This window comes from Leptonotus elevatus, chromosome 19 (assembly GCF_054856555.1).
Source record: "Leptonotus elevatus isolate MCC_2025b chromosome 19, RoL_Lele_1.0, whole genome shotgun sequence".
Classification (NCBI taxonomy): domain Eukaryota; kingdom Metazoa; phylum Chordata; class Actinopteri; order Syngnathiformes; family Syngnathidae; genus Leptonotus; species Leptonotus elevatus.
The window spans coordinates 8,104,381-8,124,155 of record NC_141257.1 but is presented as its reverse complement, the minus strand read 5'-3'; the positions used below and the strand labels follow the sequence as shown (position 1 = coordinate 8,124,155).

The 19,775-nt window shown below is 40.5% G+C and overlaps 3 protein-coding genes and 1 long non-coding RNA gene across 6 annotated transcripts; 2 read left to right on the top strand and 2 right to left on the bottom strand.

Moving 5' to 3' along the window:
- Window positions 1–729: 729 nt before the first annotated feature.
- Window positions 730–11,584, bottom strand: LOC147157759 (Y+L amino acid transporter 2). 3 transcript variants are annotated; one of them, XM_086063507.1, is made up of 12 exons: window positions 10,986–11,584; window positions 9,415–9,699; window positions 7,874–8,049; window positions 7,635–7,777; window positions 6,078–6,203; window positions 4,896–5,040; window positions 4,680–4,803; window positions 4,027–4,130; window positions 3,319–3,415; window positions 2,936–3,085; window positions 2,662–2,845; window positions 730–2,311 (listed from the first exon to the last, which is right to left on the bottom strand). In XM_086063507.1, exons 2-12 carry the CDS (start codon window positions 9,556–9,558, stop codon window positions 2,217–2,219), a joined length of 1,488 nt encoding a protein of 495 aa, XP_085919633.1. In that variant the 5' UTR covers window positions 9,559–9,699; window positions 10,986–11,584; the 3' UTR covers window positions 730–2,216. The 3 variants fall into 3 exon arrangements, with proteins under 3 accessions (XP_085919633.1, XP_085919632.1, XP_085919631.1); XM_086063506.1 differs by having other exon boundaries at window positions 11,297–11,584; XM_086063505.1 differs by having other exon boundaries at window positions 9,415–9,618; window positions 11,297–11,583.
- LOC147157758 (uncharacterized) lies at window positions 10,907–14,180 on the top strand. Its single transcript, XR_015091458.1, has 4 exons — window positions 10,907–10,999; window positions 11,509–11,629; window positions 12,670–12,765; window positions 13,637–14,180. It is a non-coding gene; the product is annotated as an uncharacterized LOC147157758 (long non-coding RNA).
- gmnn (geminin DNA replication inhibitor) lies at window positions 13,342–17,223 on the bottom strand. Its single transcript, XM_086063508.1, has 6 exons — window positions 16,187–17,223; window positions 14,970–15,050; window positions 14,733–14,880; window positions 14,590–14,672; window positions 13,876–13,986; window positions 13,342–13,790 (listed from the first exon to the last, which is right to left on the bottom strand). The coding sequence occupies exons 1-6, from the start codon at window positions 16,271–16,273 to the stop codon at window positions 13,596–13,598; spliced, it is 705 nt and encodes a 234-aa protein (XP_085919634.1). The 5' UTR covers window positions 16,274–17,223; the 3' UTR covers window positions 13,342–13,595.
- Window positions 16,359–19,772, top strand: c19h6orf62 (chromosome 19 C6orf62 homolog). The gene is made up of 5 exons (XM_086063509.1): window positions 16,359–17,732; window positions 17,807–17,983; window positions 18,126–18,251; window positions 18,440–18,574; window positions 18,976–19,772. Exons 1-5 carry the CDS (start codon window positions 17,604–17,606, stop codon window positions 19,099–19,101), a joined length of 693 nt encoding a protein of 230 aa, XP_085919635.1. The 5' UTR covers window positions 16,359–17,603; the 3' UTR covers window positions 19,102–19,772.
- The last annotated feature ends 3 nt before the right edge of the window (window positions 19,773–19,775 follow it).

Here is a 19,775-nt window from a genome sequence, read left to right as displayed (position 1 = left end):
AATGTCCCAGTCGCTACTTCCTGTATCCATCTCTTTGCGGTGGGTTCGGCGCATCGCTGGGCAAGGGTAAAGTGGGGTCCCCTTCACCTTGGGACTCACAATATAGAAAAACATCACACAGTGCTGTCTTCATATTTTATTCAAGCATGAGTCAGTGCAACCAAACTCCTGTGTGTGCGACTTGCATGCTCGGGGAGGAGAACCAATCGGAAGGCAGCTTGTGGCAGGCTGTAATATGAGGCCACCACCTTAAGGAGGTTACAGTACACTATACGTCCAAAACAATGCAAGGGATTCCACAAATGTAAACAAGAAAAGTCTAATGTTTGATGAAACTTGTCTCCATGATTATCGGTAAAGAAACTAACAAACAAAACCATTTTTTGTGTGAAATATTTTAAAATACAAAAACAAGAAAATTTGAAAGATTATACAAATAAAAACAAGTGCCTTCCTGAGTAAATAAAAGCAAAATATAAATTTAGAAAACAAACAGGTAAAATGTAGTAACAAATATCCTATTTTAAGAAATTGATGAAAATGTCAAAATATTTTAAAATAAAATCTGAACTGGGTGGCCGCAAATACGTTTTTGAAAAATGGGCAAAATTTGAACGATTCAACACCAACAGAATTCTAAACCTGTTGGTATTTGTCACGCAACAAATGCAAAACGAAACCTAAAATGTACTAAAAAACAAAAATATATAAACAAACAGACTTCTCCGCTGGAGGGGGAAATAAACAAACTTTATTCACATTTATATATATAAAAAACAAACTCAGCACATAGAATTGGTTTGTTCTTAATATAATAAATAAAAACTTTTGGCACAAATAACCCCAACTGTACAAACACACGTTTGGCATTAACACAAAAATACAACATTAAAAATTTCATTCGGCTCTTGGAAAATAATCAATATATGTATATACTTCTATATAAAAGATACTGGTACTCTCCTATGATAGCTATTCAAGCCAACAGCTACGCTTTATATTTTGTGTGCTTCTGCTGGCTCGTGGCACTTGAACGACATTTTACAACAAATACTTAGCTGCCCAATCGGAACTGGGCTTGCAAAAAGGGATGGAAAACATCCTGTAAATCCTCTATTAAATTTCCACGGGCCATTCATATTGAATTTTGAAAATACTGTGTTCCAATTCAGAAAACTGAGTATTTATTTTTATTTTTATTGAAGTTCCTTATGAGGTAACCTCGTAATAGGGAACTCGTTTATTCCTATACATTTCCGTTGATTCCCATAGAAAGTTGCAACCATGAAAATTGATATAATTCTGCACTCCTAACTGCAACATTTAGGATCTGAAAAAGTGCGCTGACAAACATTACGATGAGCACAAACATTGGCAGGAAACTAGCGGAGAAGGCACGCCAAATGAGTCATGAAAGGAGGCAACTACCACGCTAAAGGCCAATGCGTTCTAGCGCCCCCAATGGTATGCTGAGCATGTAACAATGTAACCCATAAAAAAAAGCTACTCCAAAAGGCACCATGAAATGAAATAAAAGGGGCAATGCTGAAAACTGTCGTGAGGGAAAAAATAATTGGGGGGGGTGGGGGGCTGACCTCATGAGAACAAAAGTTAATGTTTTCATGCAAAAAAAAAAAAAGGAAAACAGAAGTTATTTGTAACTTTGGGTGTATGAAAGCTGAAATAAAAATAAAATAAAAAAATATATCTTGACTACTTTTTCAGCACGATGCCTCCGTAGTTTCATACCTTTTTGGTAACCAGCAGCGAAAGTTCTAAGACACAGTACACATGACACTTTAAGTTAAGACTCATTCCAGCCATGTGATCAAGTGAAATCAGTACAATCATAAAAAGAAAGCTGATGTAATATTTTCAGCTTACACCGGGGGGCACCACAAAACAAACTTATGATTCTGTTGCTGTGCGAGCCCTTAACGGCAGGAAACAAATCAAGTGCAAAACAGTTCAATAAATCCCAACTCCAGTGGAAATAAAAGTCCATAATGTGTTCTCAAAATAGAACAATGTAAAATGTGCAAATAGCTTGCAGTATTTTTCTTACAATGGTGGTGAGCTGTGTGTAGAGGTAACATGAGGTCATGTGTCGTGTGTCGTGTGTGTCGGTACCGCTTTCTTCTCCATCCTCCTCTTCAAAATAATAACAAAAAAAGGATTGTCTTGAGCAGAGGGTTGTCGTCCTCTCCGTCTTTCTTTCACTCCATCTTGCCAGGGTCAATGTTGTCCAGGTCAATGTCGGGCGCGGCCACGCAGCAGTAGCACAATTTTTGGGTCCAAGACGAAAGCTTGTCTGTGAGGAAAAAACAAACCACAAAAGGTCTGTTACATCTAGCCAGTGGTGGGGAGTAAGTAAGTGCAACTACTTTGGTACTGTACTTAAGGAGCACCTTTAAGGATGCCAGCATCTTATTTAGGCAAGTATGCTAGCTAATGCTATAACTGAGCTTCACGTGAAGGAGGTTTGTTTGCTGAACAAAATCCCGACTAAATGCAGTCATTCATGTAACATGGGTTCATGATTGCGTATATGCTAGAATATGTCTTGTGGCCTTTATATGCAAATTCAAAGGAAATCCGGCTTTTGATGGGTTCTGTTGCAAAAGTAGGGACGGACATAGACAAAATACATGTGTTTCTCACAGAGGATTTTGCCGAGGAAGGCGGGCCTGGAGCTGTGCGGCAGGTGGAGGCAGAGGAAATAGACGGGAACGCCGGACAGCGCCACGGCGATGCCCACCAGCGAGTTGATGGTGTCGCTGTAAAGTGGCACCACCACCAGGAAGAGGCTGCACAGGCTGTACACGATGGGGAAGAACAAGGACAGCTACGGGGGAAAAACACAAAGTAAAAAATAATTTAAAAAAAAAAAAAAAAAGTTTTTAAAAACATTTACGCAGGTAAATAGTGTACCAACCTTGATGGGTCTGTCCATGTCGGGGGCCTTGAAGCGAAGGTAGATGAGGCTGACGATGGACAGGCCGATGAAGAGCCAGTAGTTGAAGCTGAAGTAGTTGATCAGGCGAAAGACGTCAGGCACTGACAGATACACCAGAGACATGGCACCCTGATGCAAAAAAAAATAAAAATACAAAATTAAAAAAAAATAAGACATGACAAACACGATCAAATAGACCACAAACGATCAATTTGCTTGATTCAAAATTGTGATGCGTATGGGTCACGCTGTTGCACTCCACTCCTGTAGGTGGCAGGAAAGTTGGATTTGTTTTCAAAGAGCAACTGAAACATAACTTGAGTCCTCGTGGACTTGATTGAGGCAGTAAAGGTGACACTAACATTAAAAAGTAGGGCGGGGATGGGGGTGAACCGCTTGATGTGGATCATGGACAGGACGTTAGGAAGGTGGCCTTCTCGGGAACCCACGAAAAACAACCTGAGGGAAAAAATAAATAAATTTAGTGCACAAAGTGGGATGCATTAAAAAAAAAAATAGTAAATTATAAGACCAAACGCCAAAAATGTTAATGTTGAATGTTATTTTTACATAATGACAATGATATAGCTGTTTTTCTACATTTGGAAATACAAGAAAGTGCCTTGACTTGTGAGTTGAATTAATTAAAAACACACATACCATATTTCACTATTTAAATAAATGGAATTGCCATTAATTTGTTCCAAAAAAATGATTTTTTTAAAAAAAGGGGAAAAAAGCAAGTTATAGCATTGCATCATGATCATTCAAGAGGTATTTTGGTGCTGCTCCTGGTGTGCACACCTTGGCCAACTGGGGGCAGCATAAGACGCGGAGACAGTCACAACTGCTCAGTAAGTAGTAATAGTCGTTTTTGGCAGAGGATAAAGAACATATGCCTGTGATTATTGTTATATTGTCCGTCCACGTGAAGCTGCATCTCAAACTTTTGATTGCAGGTTAAAGCAAAAAAATAAAAAATTATAAATAAAAAAATATATATTATTGTGGTTTTGTTTGACTTTCCTGTCAATCATTTGACAGGGTTGTAAAAACAATCAGAGTGTGACCTTGAGGCGGCGATGATGGAGGAGTTGAGGCCGCCGTAGCAGGAAATGGCCACAGACAGCGGGATCAGCCAGCGGCCCCAGCCCAGGACCTCGTCTGCAAACGTCTGAGGAGAACGTCGGCGTCATTTGTATTAACGGTCAAACATCGGGGAGCAAAATAAAGGCAACAGTCGGCCATGTGCAAACAATTACAGCGGCATAATCACATGGCCAGCGGCGCTAAACTTATTAAGTCAACAGACAGACTTTCCGCTTGCAATCAGCACAGATGCGCTGGGAGACTGACTGACTGACTGGACGCCAAGCGCACCGGCCGCAACATTAGGTACACCTGCGCAATCCAGTGACAGTCGGGACCAGACCAACATTCAAATGCTCAGTTTTGATTTAAAAACTGCTTTTTTGGGGAAAATGGTAAAGGTGCCCTAGTTTCATCTAGAAGTCCAGGAACTCGTACTTCCAGAAACTAAATTGATTAATTAATTTATTTCCACATTCTGGGTGACTGTTCCAGGGAGGTTTGGCAGTTGTCATGTTTTAAACTAAAAAGGTTGATCTTTTGGGCCCAACGTGTTAGCCCCAAACTAAAATCCCACATGAGTTTCAAAAGTCAACACAAAAACGAGTTCTGAGGTCATGCAGGAAGTACTCACCACGGCAACAGCTTCACTGTTGAGCACCTGATCGGCATCCAGGACCACATAATAGGCCACGTTGGTCAGGATGTAGATAACGGTGACGATGGGCATGGAAATGGCGATGCTCAGGGGGAGATTCCTGCAACAACAAAATCAAGTTGCTTTTTTATCTTTTGGTGAAATGGTCAACTTGATAAAGATGCAAGCAGGAGATCGTTTTCCTCCCTCTACCTCTCTGGGTTCTTAATCTCCTCTGTGATGAAGTTGAGCGTGTCCCAACCAGAGTAGGAGTAGAGCGCGGAGTAGAGGGCCAGCGCCATGTCGCCAGCGTTCATCTTGGAACCTCGGAACGAGTCCTCGAAGTTCTGATTGAAACCTGTAGTCAAACCAGGGCTTTTTAAACCATGTTTTATCATGCGTTTTGTGAAACTGCACTGTGCCCTTTCAAATAAATCTCAGTCTCTCAACCGAGCGGAGTGAGATTATTTTGCGCCACATTCCCACTAATTCGACCCGGCACACTTTGGACCTCTGATGCAATCATGGTGCCATTGAACTATGTTGAGGTCAAGCTCAGGAGTGTTATGTCATGTTATGCCAACATAGTTTGGCATCTATAAGCAACTAGAGCTGGCTAATTAATGCAAATTTGATTGTGCTTTCAATTTTGGCTTCTCAAAAAATATATTAAATATAAAAAATTAAAAAAAAAAGATTAATGTGACTGACAGAGGGCTGTTTTGTTTTTAGGTTCAGATGTGTGAAAGCACCCTTAATGCACCGTGCTGCTTGGGACGGATGTTCTTCTGCCCTCCCCCTCAGCCGACTTTAAGCTGATTATTGTAACACACAACAAAAAGAAGGACACTCTTTGTATATTTAAAAACAAGACCCCGCCAGTGCTAATGCTAATGTCAATAGAAACCCTATCAACCGGCTAACGAGATGACATTCCTTCAAATAATGAATATTCACACACAAATGCTGGGGAAACGGGTACATCCCATTTTTTTGTGTTTTTAATCATTTACGTGACATAAGAGGTTGAGCTCATTTGAAGTGTCATTAACGCGTGTTCAAAGAGTGTTTTATTGCTTGTATCGACTTGCATGGTAGTTAACTAATTGACTGTCATGGATGTTTACATTCAGGAATCCGACTGTTTACTGCCACCAACGTATAGTCTATACTAGGGCCCGGCTGATTATAATCGTCCGATTATTGGCCTTCAAACATCGGCCAAAACAATCGGCCAATTGGTCGATTATTTTCCCCTTAAAACATCATCGAAAAAAAGTGCTTAGTGTATCTGTCGCGGAACAACATTCATTGTGTCACGACAGATCAGTCAAAATGCTCTAAAACGTCTGGAAGTAAACGAGTTAAGAACTTAACCTGTTTAACAACTCGTACCTTGCCCCAGTTTTACGAGACCGGTGATGATGATGACGATTAGCGCCAGCACTTTGGCCACGGTCGAGATGACCTGAAGAATGGCTCCCCACTTCACCTTCATACAGTTCACGTACGTCAGCAGGCCTGAGAAAAAGTCGCGGGTCAATTGGGGAACGTTAAGCCACTGGACGGAAAGCTAAGCAGAGCTGCAGTGTTGTTGGATGCACAGATAAACATTTCACTTGAGTTATGTGTTGTTGATGTGGCATCAGTTTGACTCGTTTTGAAATATTTTCATTTAAAACTTTATGGAACTTGCAAAACTGTGAATGTGTGTAAATTTTAATCAGTTTATATAATTAGTATACATTATTATTTTTACATCATCAGAATCAAAATGTTTCTATAGAAAAACCCTTTGTGAATTGGGTTTCAAAATATTCTAATTTTTTGTAACATTTTGAAAGACTATGAAAATTGTGGATAGAAAATTTTGAATCAATTTGAATGAATTAATATATTTTTTTTAATGTCCTAATAATTAAAAAAATTTGAATTTTGAACAATATCTGTATATTTTTGGATGGGATATTGACATTTTTTTGTAACATCGACTCTCCAATAGTGAATTAACTTCATCATTATTTCCTGCTATAGGTTTTTGTTTGAAAATCAGAACACTGAAATCAAATGAACTGGTAAAAATGTGTTGAAAAACAAACAAACAAACAAACAAACAAATCTTAGCATGAATGAAACCTGAAATACAACACCTGTTGGCAATAACGTCTTCCCCATGCAAATGAGCCAACACATTTGACTGATAAGGCTACAAAGTGCAAAAGCCTCACGGGTTTAACACAAACGCGGCAAATACAAGGCATGGAAAATCTCAACATGTTAGCTTTACGAACTGCAGCGATGGGGGCCCGCTCGCTTGATTTTGCAACGTCAACGCGTGTTTTACTAACGCCTGGCCCGCCCGGTTGGGGGTGTTATCAGCTCTAAGCAAACACTGCTCCAGTCTTAACACACAAGAACACAGACGAGATGAATGAAGATGAAGGAAACATTTTCTTGTCACTGAGTTGACAGGACAGTTCTGTAGAATTGTTTTTTTTTTTTTAATTTGTTGGTAAAAACTTTTTTTTAGAATGTCTGTCTTAAAATGTCATAAACATTTGCAAATATTGTTTGCGGTAAAAAAAAAAAAAGTCTTTTTTTTTTAGGAATCTTTCGTGAACACTTAATAGAAAGGTGATTTTTTTCCCTGAACTTTGTAGAACTTAAAAGACTTTGTGGAAATTCAATATAATTTTTTTTTAAACTTCGTCAACTGTAAAATAAATGTTTTAATGGAAATCATATAGGAATTCTATTTATTTCTTTATTTTACAAAATAGAAAACATTATGAGAAAATTTTCATTGTGATTTTGTAGAACTAAAGATTTTGGTGGGTTAAAATGTCATTGGAACGAGAGAATTTCGGCAAAAATATTATAATAATGTAAGCGTTTGGAGCCCAGGGCAGAGGGGAAGATCGCAAATGTTAGTTTGAAATCGGGAAAGCTCACAAATGATGGCGGCAGCGATGAGGCGGACCGCGTAATAGGGGGCGGAACATGTGGTGAAGAAGGGCTGGACCAGGTAGCTGGAGAAAGTCAAGGCGATCACCGCCTGGCACGCCGGCTCCACGATCAACAACGACGTCCACAGCCTGCCCGAGAAGAAAAAAGAAGAAAAACAAGATGCGACAAGAGAGTCGTGACAGGTATGCATTGCCGAGGCAGTCGGACAAGTTGTCGCTACATACCGAATGAATGCCAAGAAGCTCCCGAATGCCTCCAGGATGTACGCGTAGGAGGCTCCTGATTTACGGATGGTGGTGCCGAGCTCGGCGTAACACAGGGCGCCCAAAACGGAGAAGACCCCTCCGACTGCCCAGATGACTAGCGACAAGCCGAAGGAGCCGGTGTACAATAGCACCCCCTGCGTCGGGGAACACATTCGATGCGGTAAGATGAGCAAGTGCTTACAAGTACGGCTACACCAGTTCAAACAGATCAGTGCAGCGCTGCATCTGTGCCACATTACCAACGAGCGCTCAAGTTCAGGTCAGTTAACCTTGCCAGGGGACAATTCAAATCATGAGCTGGTTTGAGCTCCCTTATAAAATTGTGGTTGGTACATCGATCGAATGGTGCCAAAAAGTGGCACAGAATGTATCCATTTCTGCAAAGTCCGTAACTTTCGATGCTGTAAGTGCATAAAATGTTTTGACTGTTAATAGAAATGTGTACACATTTTTTTTAATGTGCAAAGATGGAGTACCAACTTTTATATTTTGTGAAAATGTTGTGAAAAGTGAAAGATTTTTATGAAAATGTATTTTGATTTTTTTGGTAAAATGTTTAGAGACTAATTTACTAAAACATACACGGGTACTCAAAACAATGTCTTTTTTTCTTCTTTTTTTTTAAGTTTGTGAAATTTAAATTTTTGTGAACCTTTTGAAAATTTGGTAGATTTTTGGGGAAATACAGAAACAGCTTTATAAACATTCATGGTAATTATGATATATTTATGAAAGTCACAACGAGAAAAAATTATAATTTTGCGATACTTTGTAGAAACTCCAAGAATTTTTGTTAATATTTTGTAGATGTGAATAAGTTACAGGCCAGAAAGATGGTTTCAAAGTGAAGTGTAACACGGTAGGATTTTTTTCAGTATTTTACAGAATTGTTAAATTAAATATGCTGTTGAAAATTGGCTATTTTTTTTAATCAATATAGAAATGTAAACAACAATTGGTTAACATTTTTGAAGAAATGTAAATCTGAAAAAAAATTGTATTACCTTCACGTATGTTTTGCTTTCCATAAACGTGAACATTTTGTAAATATTGTTTTCAGGAACATTTTAGAAAATTTGGTAGAGCATTGCAAAAAAAAAAAAGTGAAGAATTTTAAAACACATTTCATAGCAATGTAAAGAATTTTGATTAAAAATAACATCCAATTTCATGGGATTTTTGTTTGTTTTTGTAAAACGAAATAAAACAAAATGAAATTGTCCATTCAAATGTGAAATAGGTCCTAGTGGTCCCTTTCTCGCCCTTATTACATTGTTTTTCCTTTTATTTGAACAGTGAAGTTAAAGTTTAATTGTCAAAATGCAACTCCTTGTTGGAAGAAAACCTTGAAATGAACAAATTGTATCAGTATCAGCTCAACAATCACGCTCATTTGTTACACCACAAAAGCCACGCTTGCCTTTGACTTCGGTGTGGGAAATGGTGGCGCAACGACAGTCTGATGCAATCATCAAGTTGTGCGGCTCCGCTTACAATACCTTGGGTGACACGAAGATGCCGGAACCGATCATGTTTCCCACGATGAGGCAGACGCCGTGCAGCAGGGAGATCTCCTGCTTCAGGCGCATGCCGCCGCCGCCGCCGCTGCCTCTGGACACCGTGTCGGCCTCCCCCGTGACCATGCTGACGAGCTCCCGACTACCGCCTCTAACAAATACAGAGCAAAACCACAGCCAGGAGAGCTGGGGAGGGAGTAAAATAGTAGGTAGGGATTAGAGATAGGGGGTGGGTGGGTGTAACAGAGAGAGAGAGAGAGGGAGAGACTGAGCGAGAGAGAGAGAGAGAGAGAGAGAGAGAGAGAGAGAGAGAGAGAGAGAGAGAGAGAGAGAGAGAGAGAGAGAGAGAGAGAGAGAGAGAGAGAGAGAGAGAGAGAGAGAGAGAGAGAGAGAGAGAGAGAGAGAGAGAGACTCATAAATAATGGCAGTTGACAGAAAGTTCCCCTCAACAGTGAGTGATAAAAGATGCAAATTGTAGAGTAGCAAATTTCAAGAAAGAGTTTACTTTTGAAAGATGCATGGAAATGGAAAAATATGACTCTAAAAGGGTCACTTTACACCAAAATGGCAGACTTTGCATGTTTTCACCGCGGCTTCTTGAGACAGAGTAGGTGTTCTACTTTAGTCAGGGGGAAAAAAAAGCTTATTTCTAACTTTTTCTGTTCTTTAGTAACCAGCAGAAGAACATGCACTGGTTGCACCAAAAAATAAAAACATTTAAAAAAGGGTTTCTAGCCAAAAAGCGAAGAAAACGAGCTTCCTGAGAAAATAAACGCGTGACTGACAGAGAAGCTTTTGGTGTGAGTTCTTTGTTGACATGTTAGGGTTTGCAACAAGGTGAGAGGTCTACAAGATGTGAAGTATACACAAATGTACTTTTGCACACGAAGAGCACGTCGGAGTGAGCACGGGAAGGTGACTGATCGTGCTGGTGGTCTCGGGAGTTAAAAAAAAAAAAAAAAAAACTAAAATGAGGGATCAGACGTGTAATTTCCATACAGTCACATTCCTGAGAGGGTTAAAGACAAATGGATTAAAACACAATGGTCACCTGATTGAGTCTGCTCAAACGGCTTAGCTCAACAACAAAACAAAAAAAAAAGAAGTGTATTTTGCTTTTGCTTTAAATACCAAGACAGAGGAAAGGGCGACGCTGCGCATACACAATATGAGCAATGCAATTAATATCGACCACAAATAATTTTACCAAGATAGATATTTACTGAATGGGACAAAACTTTTTTCATTGAAAACATGCAACAAGGCGGTGGTTTTATGGATTAATGGCAATAGTTTAGTCACAGAAGGAACTGAACTTGTAAGTCAGGGTAGCTACTACTTAGTGTTTCAAAATGAATACTTTTCTCTGAACGCTGTTATCAGATGTACGCTTTTGTATTGAATTAATTTGAATAATAGCAAAAAGAAATCCGGAAACGACAACACGCTCGTGGTTAGTTAATGACGTCACAGGGCAGCATTCTCGACTCCCACTGCTTAAAAATGTTTCGTCGTCGTCGCACCCTTAAAAAAAAAAAACGACGATCGCTTACTGTTGCTGATGATGGTGAGAAAACGACTAGGGATGACCACGTTTGCAACACGACGTCATTAATATTACCAACTAGAAGCACGAGCCTATTGATGGTGCTAACATTTAGCATGAGGTGACGCCATATGCTAATGTGTGATGATGCTGTGGATGCTAGCCCGCGAAACGCTCGCCTCGCTGTCTCAGTTGGGTTCTTTTTCTCTGGCTCGCTCTCGGTATTGAAGCAAGACAAAAGCGGGTGTGGGGGTATGTGAGAGGGCGAGAGAGAAATAGTGAAGGAGTTTTGAAGAGAAAAATAAAAAGTGAACATACCGGCGTGTGGCCACGAGGAAGAAAAACGTGAGAAGAGCGCGGCTTCTTCTAGACGGCGCGAGCTAGCCTGCAAACATCTGTAGCGAGCTCGCCGGCTAGCTCCTCCTCCCCAATTATAAAGCCGTTTAGGATGCTTCCGTGATCACATTAGAACTTGTTTAACCTGACAAACTCACATAAACCGACACTCTTCGTTTATTTGTTTATACTAGAAGCGTGCAGTAGTGGTTACAAGCAGGGATTGCGTCCAGGCGGATGGATATTAGTCGCCAATCAACATGTTATCAGGTGGGCATCACATCAGGTATCCTCCCCTCCTCCGCCAAAGGTGAGGTTAGTAACTTATCACAGGTACAGTATATTAAAAAAAAAAAAAATGTGCGAAGTGCGTTGCAAATACACCCAGAAGCGTAGCTTGCCATCAGGCAAGGCAAGCAATTGCTTGGGGCCCCTTAGCCAGCAGGGGGCCCCAGAGGGCCAACAGATTTGACACATTATCCTTCACATGAGCAGTGCAGCAATCAATTGACAGTCTGAAATTCCCATATTTTCAAAGATGCCCGTCCCCAGAATACATTTAAGACGCATAATTATCAAGATGTTGATTCGTAAATTGTTATAAAATACAATACACTGCGGCACATTGTCGTTTATTCCCGATAAAACGTGTGCGTCGGTACACGTTTCCATCAGTTCATCTTCCCCTGTCCAGTAGTGTTAATCGAAAGTTGATTTGTCCAGTGCAGTTGGGGATTTCTGAAAGGACAACGCCCAAGCAAGGGCCACAAGTTAATTATTTATTTTCCCTGTGTGATTGGTTGCTTAATGTTTGCCATGTTTATAAATAAAAGGTCGGACGCTCAAATCAATTTTTACTGGACCTCAGGGTATGTACTTATGCTCGCAAGCTATGGCAAGGCATTTGCAAAAAGTTATTTTGGATAATATCTTTTGTAATTTTGAGCTTTCCTTACCGAATGTTTTTTTGTTGTTGGCATTTTTGAACTATGACAAGTCATTTGAAAAAATATATTAATTGATTAATCTTTTAATTTATCTTGCGAAGTTTTATATTCATATATGTAAATGTGTAAAGTCGAAACCTATTTTTTTCCCTGTTTTTGAAAGAGATAGATGTATATTTACAGTCCATCTCTACTTCCAAAAATAAGAAGGCTATCAAGACCTTAGTTTTGTGTTCTCATTTTGGTATTTAATATTTCTTAGTTTAAGACCTCTGGCATTTTTTTTGGTTTGTTTTTTCCCTTTTTCTTTACTGTTAATGTGAGATTGTGTACTGTGATGAATGTTTGCTTATTGTTTGCCAAAGCAATTTGTTTTGAAAAGTACTATTTTTCCCACCGACTTTGCAGATGGGTCTGTGCTACAAGCCTGCAATTGGAAAGCTGCTTTTTAACAGGCGCGTGTACTTTTTTTTTACACCGAGGATGCCATGCTGTGTGCTTGAGGTGTGTCTGATGTCACTTTGCCATTTGCCAGTGCACTGACTTGCGCTTGATGTACTTAGACACACACCAGAACAACATTCAAGGGTTCTGTAACATGTGCTTTTCTTTATATCACATTGGTGTGGCCCAAATGATTGAAAATGAAATATTTAGAAAATATAAACAACTTACAAACAAAAACTTCTTCAAATGTATTTTTATTTTTAAATCTTTGTTTTTGGTTGCGTTCATCTAATGACTTTGTTCAGCAAAATGTCATGAATGATCATTATCCGTTTTCTCAGCATAAGTGACATCATCTTCAGTCGACAGCAAGTGGGAATATATATATATTTAAAAGGTGTTTGTTCATGCAAAATAAGTTATCAGAATTAGACAATATCTTCTTACTGTTGAAAATGGCCCAATGAGTCAATTATCCTTTTACATTCAGTAAACATTCATTTTAATTGGACAAAAATAATAATAATAAAATTTAGCTGGGTTAAAGCAAAAGTAATAACACTTCCCATGGGTCAAAGCTTTGACATATGCAGATGTGTTCAGCAAGCAACAGTCGACAAACGACATTGGCCATCTTGTGTAAAACATTTATTTTAAAACAGCATGTACACCAAAACATTTAAACACGTCAGCAAATGAACAAAACCAAGTTGTCACTTTCACAAAGTCGAGCAGCATTCAAAAGGAATCCTCATTCTTAGAACAGACAAGGGCGCCGCTCTTACTGGTTGCCAACAGCTTTGAACTGTTTCAAATGAAAAGTTAAAAATATATATATAAAAAAGGGGGAATAATTTACTTTGAGGAGCAGCTTCTACAGAGTCGAGTTAATGCTGCTGCTGTTGTTCTTCTTCCTTGTCATCTGAAGTTTGTTCCTCTGCTTCACTCTGACTGCAATCATCATCATCCTCAGCTTCCTCATCTTCCTCCGCTGCCACGTCGTCGTCATCATCATCATCACCATCACCAAGTGCAAGGCCCTTGATTTCCTCCAGGTTGTCGGGTCCTTTCCCAGTCAGCCGCTGGAAGCGAACCCGAGTGGCTTTAGTTTTTCCACACTATGCGGACTCATTCATGAATACATACTGCAGAGTGTGAGGCGCATACCTCGATCATGTCGGCCATGTACTGCACGTGGTCGGCCAGCTCGCGCAGCTCCTCGTTGTCGCTCTTCAGCCGTGCAATGTGTTCGTCTTTGGCTGCGACGTCTTTGTGCAGCTGGTTGGTTTTGAAATTGTTCGATAAAATATGCGATAAGGGGCAAGTAGCTCTTGACGAGAGTGTAATGACAGATTTAGAAAAAAGTCATTTATTCCAATGTGTCAGTTTAAATCTCCATTTACAAACAAAATATATATTTTGCTTGATTTTCTCAAAAGGGAAAATTTAATAAAAGTGCATAAAAAACATGGTTGTGAAATTTGTCCGTACGATGATTGTCTAACTTCGATAACTTGAACTCATTAGTTGCACTACTTTTTCAAACCATGCATGTATTGAAGTTTAACTTGACGCTCGTTTCCCCCCCATAAATTGGGTTGAACAACAGCAGTTTAACACAATTACTTCCAAATAAAAATATAAGACATTTTACACCACAAACGGGTAGTTTACAAAACTTACCAATCAAAAAAAGATAAAAAAATCTGTGGCCTCAACAACAACGACAAAAATTTAACCAGGTTCAATTTTGTGTGTCAAGAGAATGATTTCTAATTACACAAAAATATTAAATGTCCAAAAATTAAAGTCATATTAAAATTAAAGTTACAATACTGGTCGGAAGATGAAAAAACAAAAACATGGACGTTACGAACTCACCTTCTCATTCTCCTGTAGAACATCGAACAAAGCCTTGCGACGCTCTTCTGCCATCTCCTTCCAGTAGGCAGGTGGAGGAGTTTCTATACAAAAAAAAAAAAAAAGTTAGTTGGAGAATAACGTCTTACAAAATGTAGTCTCACCTTTGATCATAAGCTCGTAGGCCTCGTCGTGTGCGTCGCCGCTCAAAGTGGAAACATCTTCAGTTTGTGTTGACTTTACTTCCACCTTCACCCTTTTCAAGCCTCTGCTTTGCTGAGCAAGCCACTGTTTACGCTTGGGGATGGCACCCTTTCCCACCAGCAATGACAAGAAACACCTAAATCGACCTTTTCTCTTTTAAAAAAACATACAGATTCATTTGCTGGAAAAACACTCACCTGAGCGGACTTTCCCAAATTGCTGTTTACTGCCAAGGGCTGGAGGACCCTCAGCTTCGGCACGGAAGAACTCATTGTGGTCTTTGGTGTGTCAGAGAGAAAAAAAACCCATCAATATGCAAATATTCCAAGATCAGTAGTTTTTATACAATCTGTCATTTTAAAGATGATTCTGAGCGGAACAAGTCATTTAACAGAGATGTGAATTTTTAAAGAAACTGTCAGAACTTCCTTAGGAAAGTAATGTCATTTATTTCCAGCCCAATGATTCAATAAACAGTATAAATAAGTTTGACAAACTGAATTTTTATATATTGACAATAAAAAAAAAATAGCATAACAGACTAATTTGTCATCAGAAAAATGACAAACTACAATAGTAACTAACATAACCGATTTTGACAATGAAAAAAAAAAAGGTCCGACAAGAAAGGAAACAACAAGAAATAAAAATGCCCTTTTAAGAGACAAAAAATAAAAATAAGAAAACATGAGAAAAACAGATCCTTCACCTTAAGAATATTTTAAAAAGTATGACTTTTCAAACCTAAAATTGGATTGGAAAAATTAGTCCATGACAATCCATTCCACATTAAAGCCAATAAATGTTTGCCTTGCGGCACCAACACTGCTGGGGTGCATTTAAATAACTTTTTGGGGTAATATTCAAAAAAGTCAATTATTCTTTGTAACTCGATTGACTTATGTCAGTCATTAATATCTTAAAGAAGCACAGGTGTTAATAAGACTTTGACTAGTTGCCTGATTTTAATCCCCGGAGGGGAATTTCAACAGATTTCCACACAACAAAGAATTACAAGCCATCTTGTTTAACGCCATTTTGTTGTTTATGTGCTGTAAACGCTTCTGTTAACATAGGCCCGAAAAACCACGACTAAATAATGTGCATCTCTATGTTCACTTTGACGCTCACGTTGGCGTTCAAATTGTGCTTAGCTTCGCCATGTTTCACTTTGAAACCGAAACTCATCTTGTATTGCACAAGTCTGGTGTGAAAACGACATTGCATGTTTAAAACGAGGGATAAAACGCACAAAATGTCGGCACTTCCCACTTTGAATGATATCCTAGCAAACGCAGCGTGAAGTTAAACCAACTTTTACGCCGCCTATCAATTTTACAGTCAGTTAATGATCGGTGACTCGTATTGCAAACGTGATTCAAATTGAGGCACGTAAGTGTTTTTGTCGACTTACCATTAAACGCAGAAGCTCAACGTGGAAGCAGTGTTCGTCTTCATTAGGAAAAACTCGCGCCACCCGGTTAAATGCACCCTGTCGCATCACGTGACTACCTTCGGCCAATGGTAACTGTCACTACGCCCTCTCTGTGTACGTCACGTTACGTGTCATATCAGATAACACGTCACGACGTGCTCGTCTGGCTGCCATTTTGGAGAAGCTTTCCGATACAGGAGGGCTTCGTGAAGCTTGTTGTTTTTTCGTGGCCTTCATTGTTAGAACCGAAAAAAATCGACGTACCGAGTGTGTAGGAAAAAAACGAAACCGCTGGACGCGAAATAATGGGCCCGCCGCCGGGAGACAGACCGCGCCGCACGTCGACTGAAAGAACGGGGGACTCCAGCTGGACCGTCGATTTATCTTGACATGGCATGCGGCACCACTTAGGGCGAGGACGGACGGAGGAAAAGAACCACAAGCGCCAACTTAGCAGCTGTTAAAAGAGGCGAAACAAGACGGGGGGTTATTTTAGTTTACCGAGTAAAATAAACAAACCCTACGGAGTTGCTGACGACGCGAGTTTAACTTGACTTTACAAACAAAATGTCGAGCTCACGCGCTAGCTGCCTGTTAGCTTTTTAGCATCGCGCAACACTGGCGAGGACATGTAAGGAAAGATGACCGAGTCGTAACTGAGAAGGTTTCCCCTTCCAAAAGAAGTCATTCGGGCCCCTAAGGTGATAAAATGTAGCTTTGATCTCTGCTTAGTCAACGGTTAGCCTGCTAGCTCGACTTAGCTAGAGTGCTAAAAATACACCATGACCACCACCAGCAGCACTCCGACCACCAGGAGCAAGTAGGCCGCGAGCCAAAAAGCGGCAAGGAAAATGTCAAACAGCCTTCGTCGTCTTCTTGTTCTTCTTCCATGTGTGCCAACGTCTCCCCGCCATGCTCGTCCGTATTCCCGGTCCAGCACACTCAGCCATGGATGAGGGCCTCTGAACCCACCCCCGATTATTAGCCCGTTAGTCCTCCATTTCACCTAGCGCCGCTATGGGTCTCTACTGTAGGAAGTGGTACTACTAATAAAAATCAGCCACATTTTTTTGCTCTCGTTTTTATTTACAAATCTATTGAAAAACCTGTTGAGGGTGAGTTAAGCATTGTAAAACGACTGATTTATTAACAACCATCAAGGAGATGTAGTCTGATCGTATATATCCCACCCGCCACCTTGCAAAAAAAAAAAAAAAACATAAAAATGACTTGATATGGTGTTGTTTGGTTAGAAGACCAGTTTCAGTTTTTAGTTATAGAGTGGCTAGTTAACGGACTTGGTTGGCGCTCCATCAACTAAGCGCAACCGTAAAAAATAATAATAATTGTATAGCGAGCGGGTCAAAAAGTAAAGTTGACACCATCGCATCTGACCATGGGGGATCCGATCACGCGGCGAAACCAAACCAGAAATCGTCTCCGTGCTCAGCTGCGGAAGAAACGAGAATCGTTGGCCGATCAGTTCGATTTCAAGATTTACATCGCCTTTGTTTTCAAGGATAAGGTCAGTGAGCACACAACAAAAACTTTCCAAATGCTTCAGCCTCACATAATACGTTTATTTGGCTGCCTTGACAGAAAAAGAAATCGGCGCTCTTCGAGGTTGCCGAAGTGGTGCCGGTGATGACCAACAACTACGAGGAGGACATCCTGCGAGGCGTGCGGGATTCCCGCTACTCCCTGGAGAGTTCCATAGAGCTCCTGCACAAGGATGTGGTGCAGCTCCACGCCCCCCGATACCAGTCCATGCGAAGGGTATGCTTATACTACACGGAACACTTGTTATTGGCAGGGCTTCAGAAGAAAACATTACTACTTTGCCATTTTATTTATTTCTAAAAAAAAATAAAAGGAAAATTGCAGTGATGCAATGGTGGCGTTTTGTCTTTTATGGCAGGACGTGATTGGCTGCACGCAGGAGATGGACTTCATCCTTTGGCCGCGCAACGACATCGAAAAAATCGTCTGTCTGCTCTTCTCCAGATGGAAGGGAGCCGACGACGAGCCCTTCAGGCCCATTCAGGTCAGAACTTGTCGCGTGGGGACGCGCTGACAATTAAAAGGAAAGTCATAGCATTACCCCGAAACAATATTCAAGTTGTAAAATTGTGACTGTCTGGTTTGTGACAGGAACATCCATTACATGTTTTTTTTTTTTTTTTTTGGGATGCAACGCATGCGGGCACTTCTAAAGTTGTCTCGTTATTTCAGGCCAAGTTTGAGTTCCAGCACGGCGACTACGAGAAACAGTGCTTGCACGCGCTCTCTCGCAAGGACAAAGCTGGAATGATCATGAACAACCCCGCGCAGTCCGTCTTTCTCTTCATGGATCGACACCACCTACAGGTCGGCCCTGCTGCAAATAGATAACATCCGCAAATAATTTAATTGTTCATGGATGCCACACAAGATGGTGGCAAATGACTACTTTTGTCCAAATGAAGCTCCTTACATGGCATTGACACGTTCACATTATTATCAATAGTCTGTGTAGCTTAATGCTAGCAAACAATACAAAACGCCATTGACACGCTAACGTTAGCATCGATACTTGCGGTTTCACTTGCTTTGTTGTTTTTCCAGCGGCAGGAACACATTTCTATTCAATTGGATAGGGAAAGATGATTTGACATGTTTAGAATTTTGAGCGTGGTTACGGGATGAATTTAACTTGTATCTCCAGGCACCGCTGTGTATGCGTTTATGGTATATGGCATATAAACGTTTGATATTGTGTGTGCGTGCAGACTGTTAAAAGCAAGGCGACGGTGTTGAAGCTGTGCAGCCTGTGCTTGCACCTCCCCCAGGACCAGCTGACCTGCTGGGGCGTGGGCGACGTCGAGGACCACCTCAGACCTTACATGCCCGACTAGGCTTCTGCCCAAGGGGGCGGGGGGGGTGTCCTCAACCCTCCCCCCAATCCTCAATCCCTCTCTATCCTGCCTTCAGAAGCCATTTTGATGTTCTCATTCTCCCCCTCTTCTTCTTCCTGCTCCTCTCTCCCTCCCTCATTCCTGCTCAGTCAACCATTTTGTTTTCCGTCAACCTGCACGAACATTGATTTGGAGCGATTGGCCGTCACGGCGGCAGGCAGGAACTCTAATTTTATGTTGGAAGAGAGCGAGAGAAACACGGACATGTCGTTTAATCCTTGTCACAGAAGTTATTTTTTGTTTATTTGTCGTTTCCGGGAAAACAACTTCTGGGTGTAACACAATTGTAATAACACCACGGACAATATGACGTCCAATCATGTGTCTTTATCGCTTCTTCTTTGCTGGACTCGAAAGATTTCACTTTTGGGGGGTTTGTGTTGCGCTTGAATCACTACTGATTTTTGATTTGGGAAGCGGGCTGTTTCTATGATGAGAATAACAATAATGCACCTAACAAAAGCTAACTAACATTTTCTGTTTTGATTGGATTCAATTGCTTTTTTCATGCTCATGATTCAAAAGTGTCCAGTTGAAGGTTTGAGGCTTTTTTTTCTTTGTTCTGTTGATCCATACTGCTGAGCATATATCAATACAAATTGTCAACGCAACAC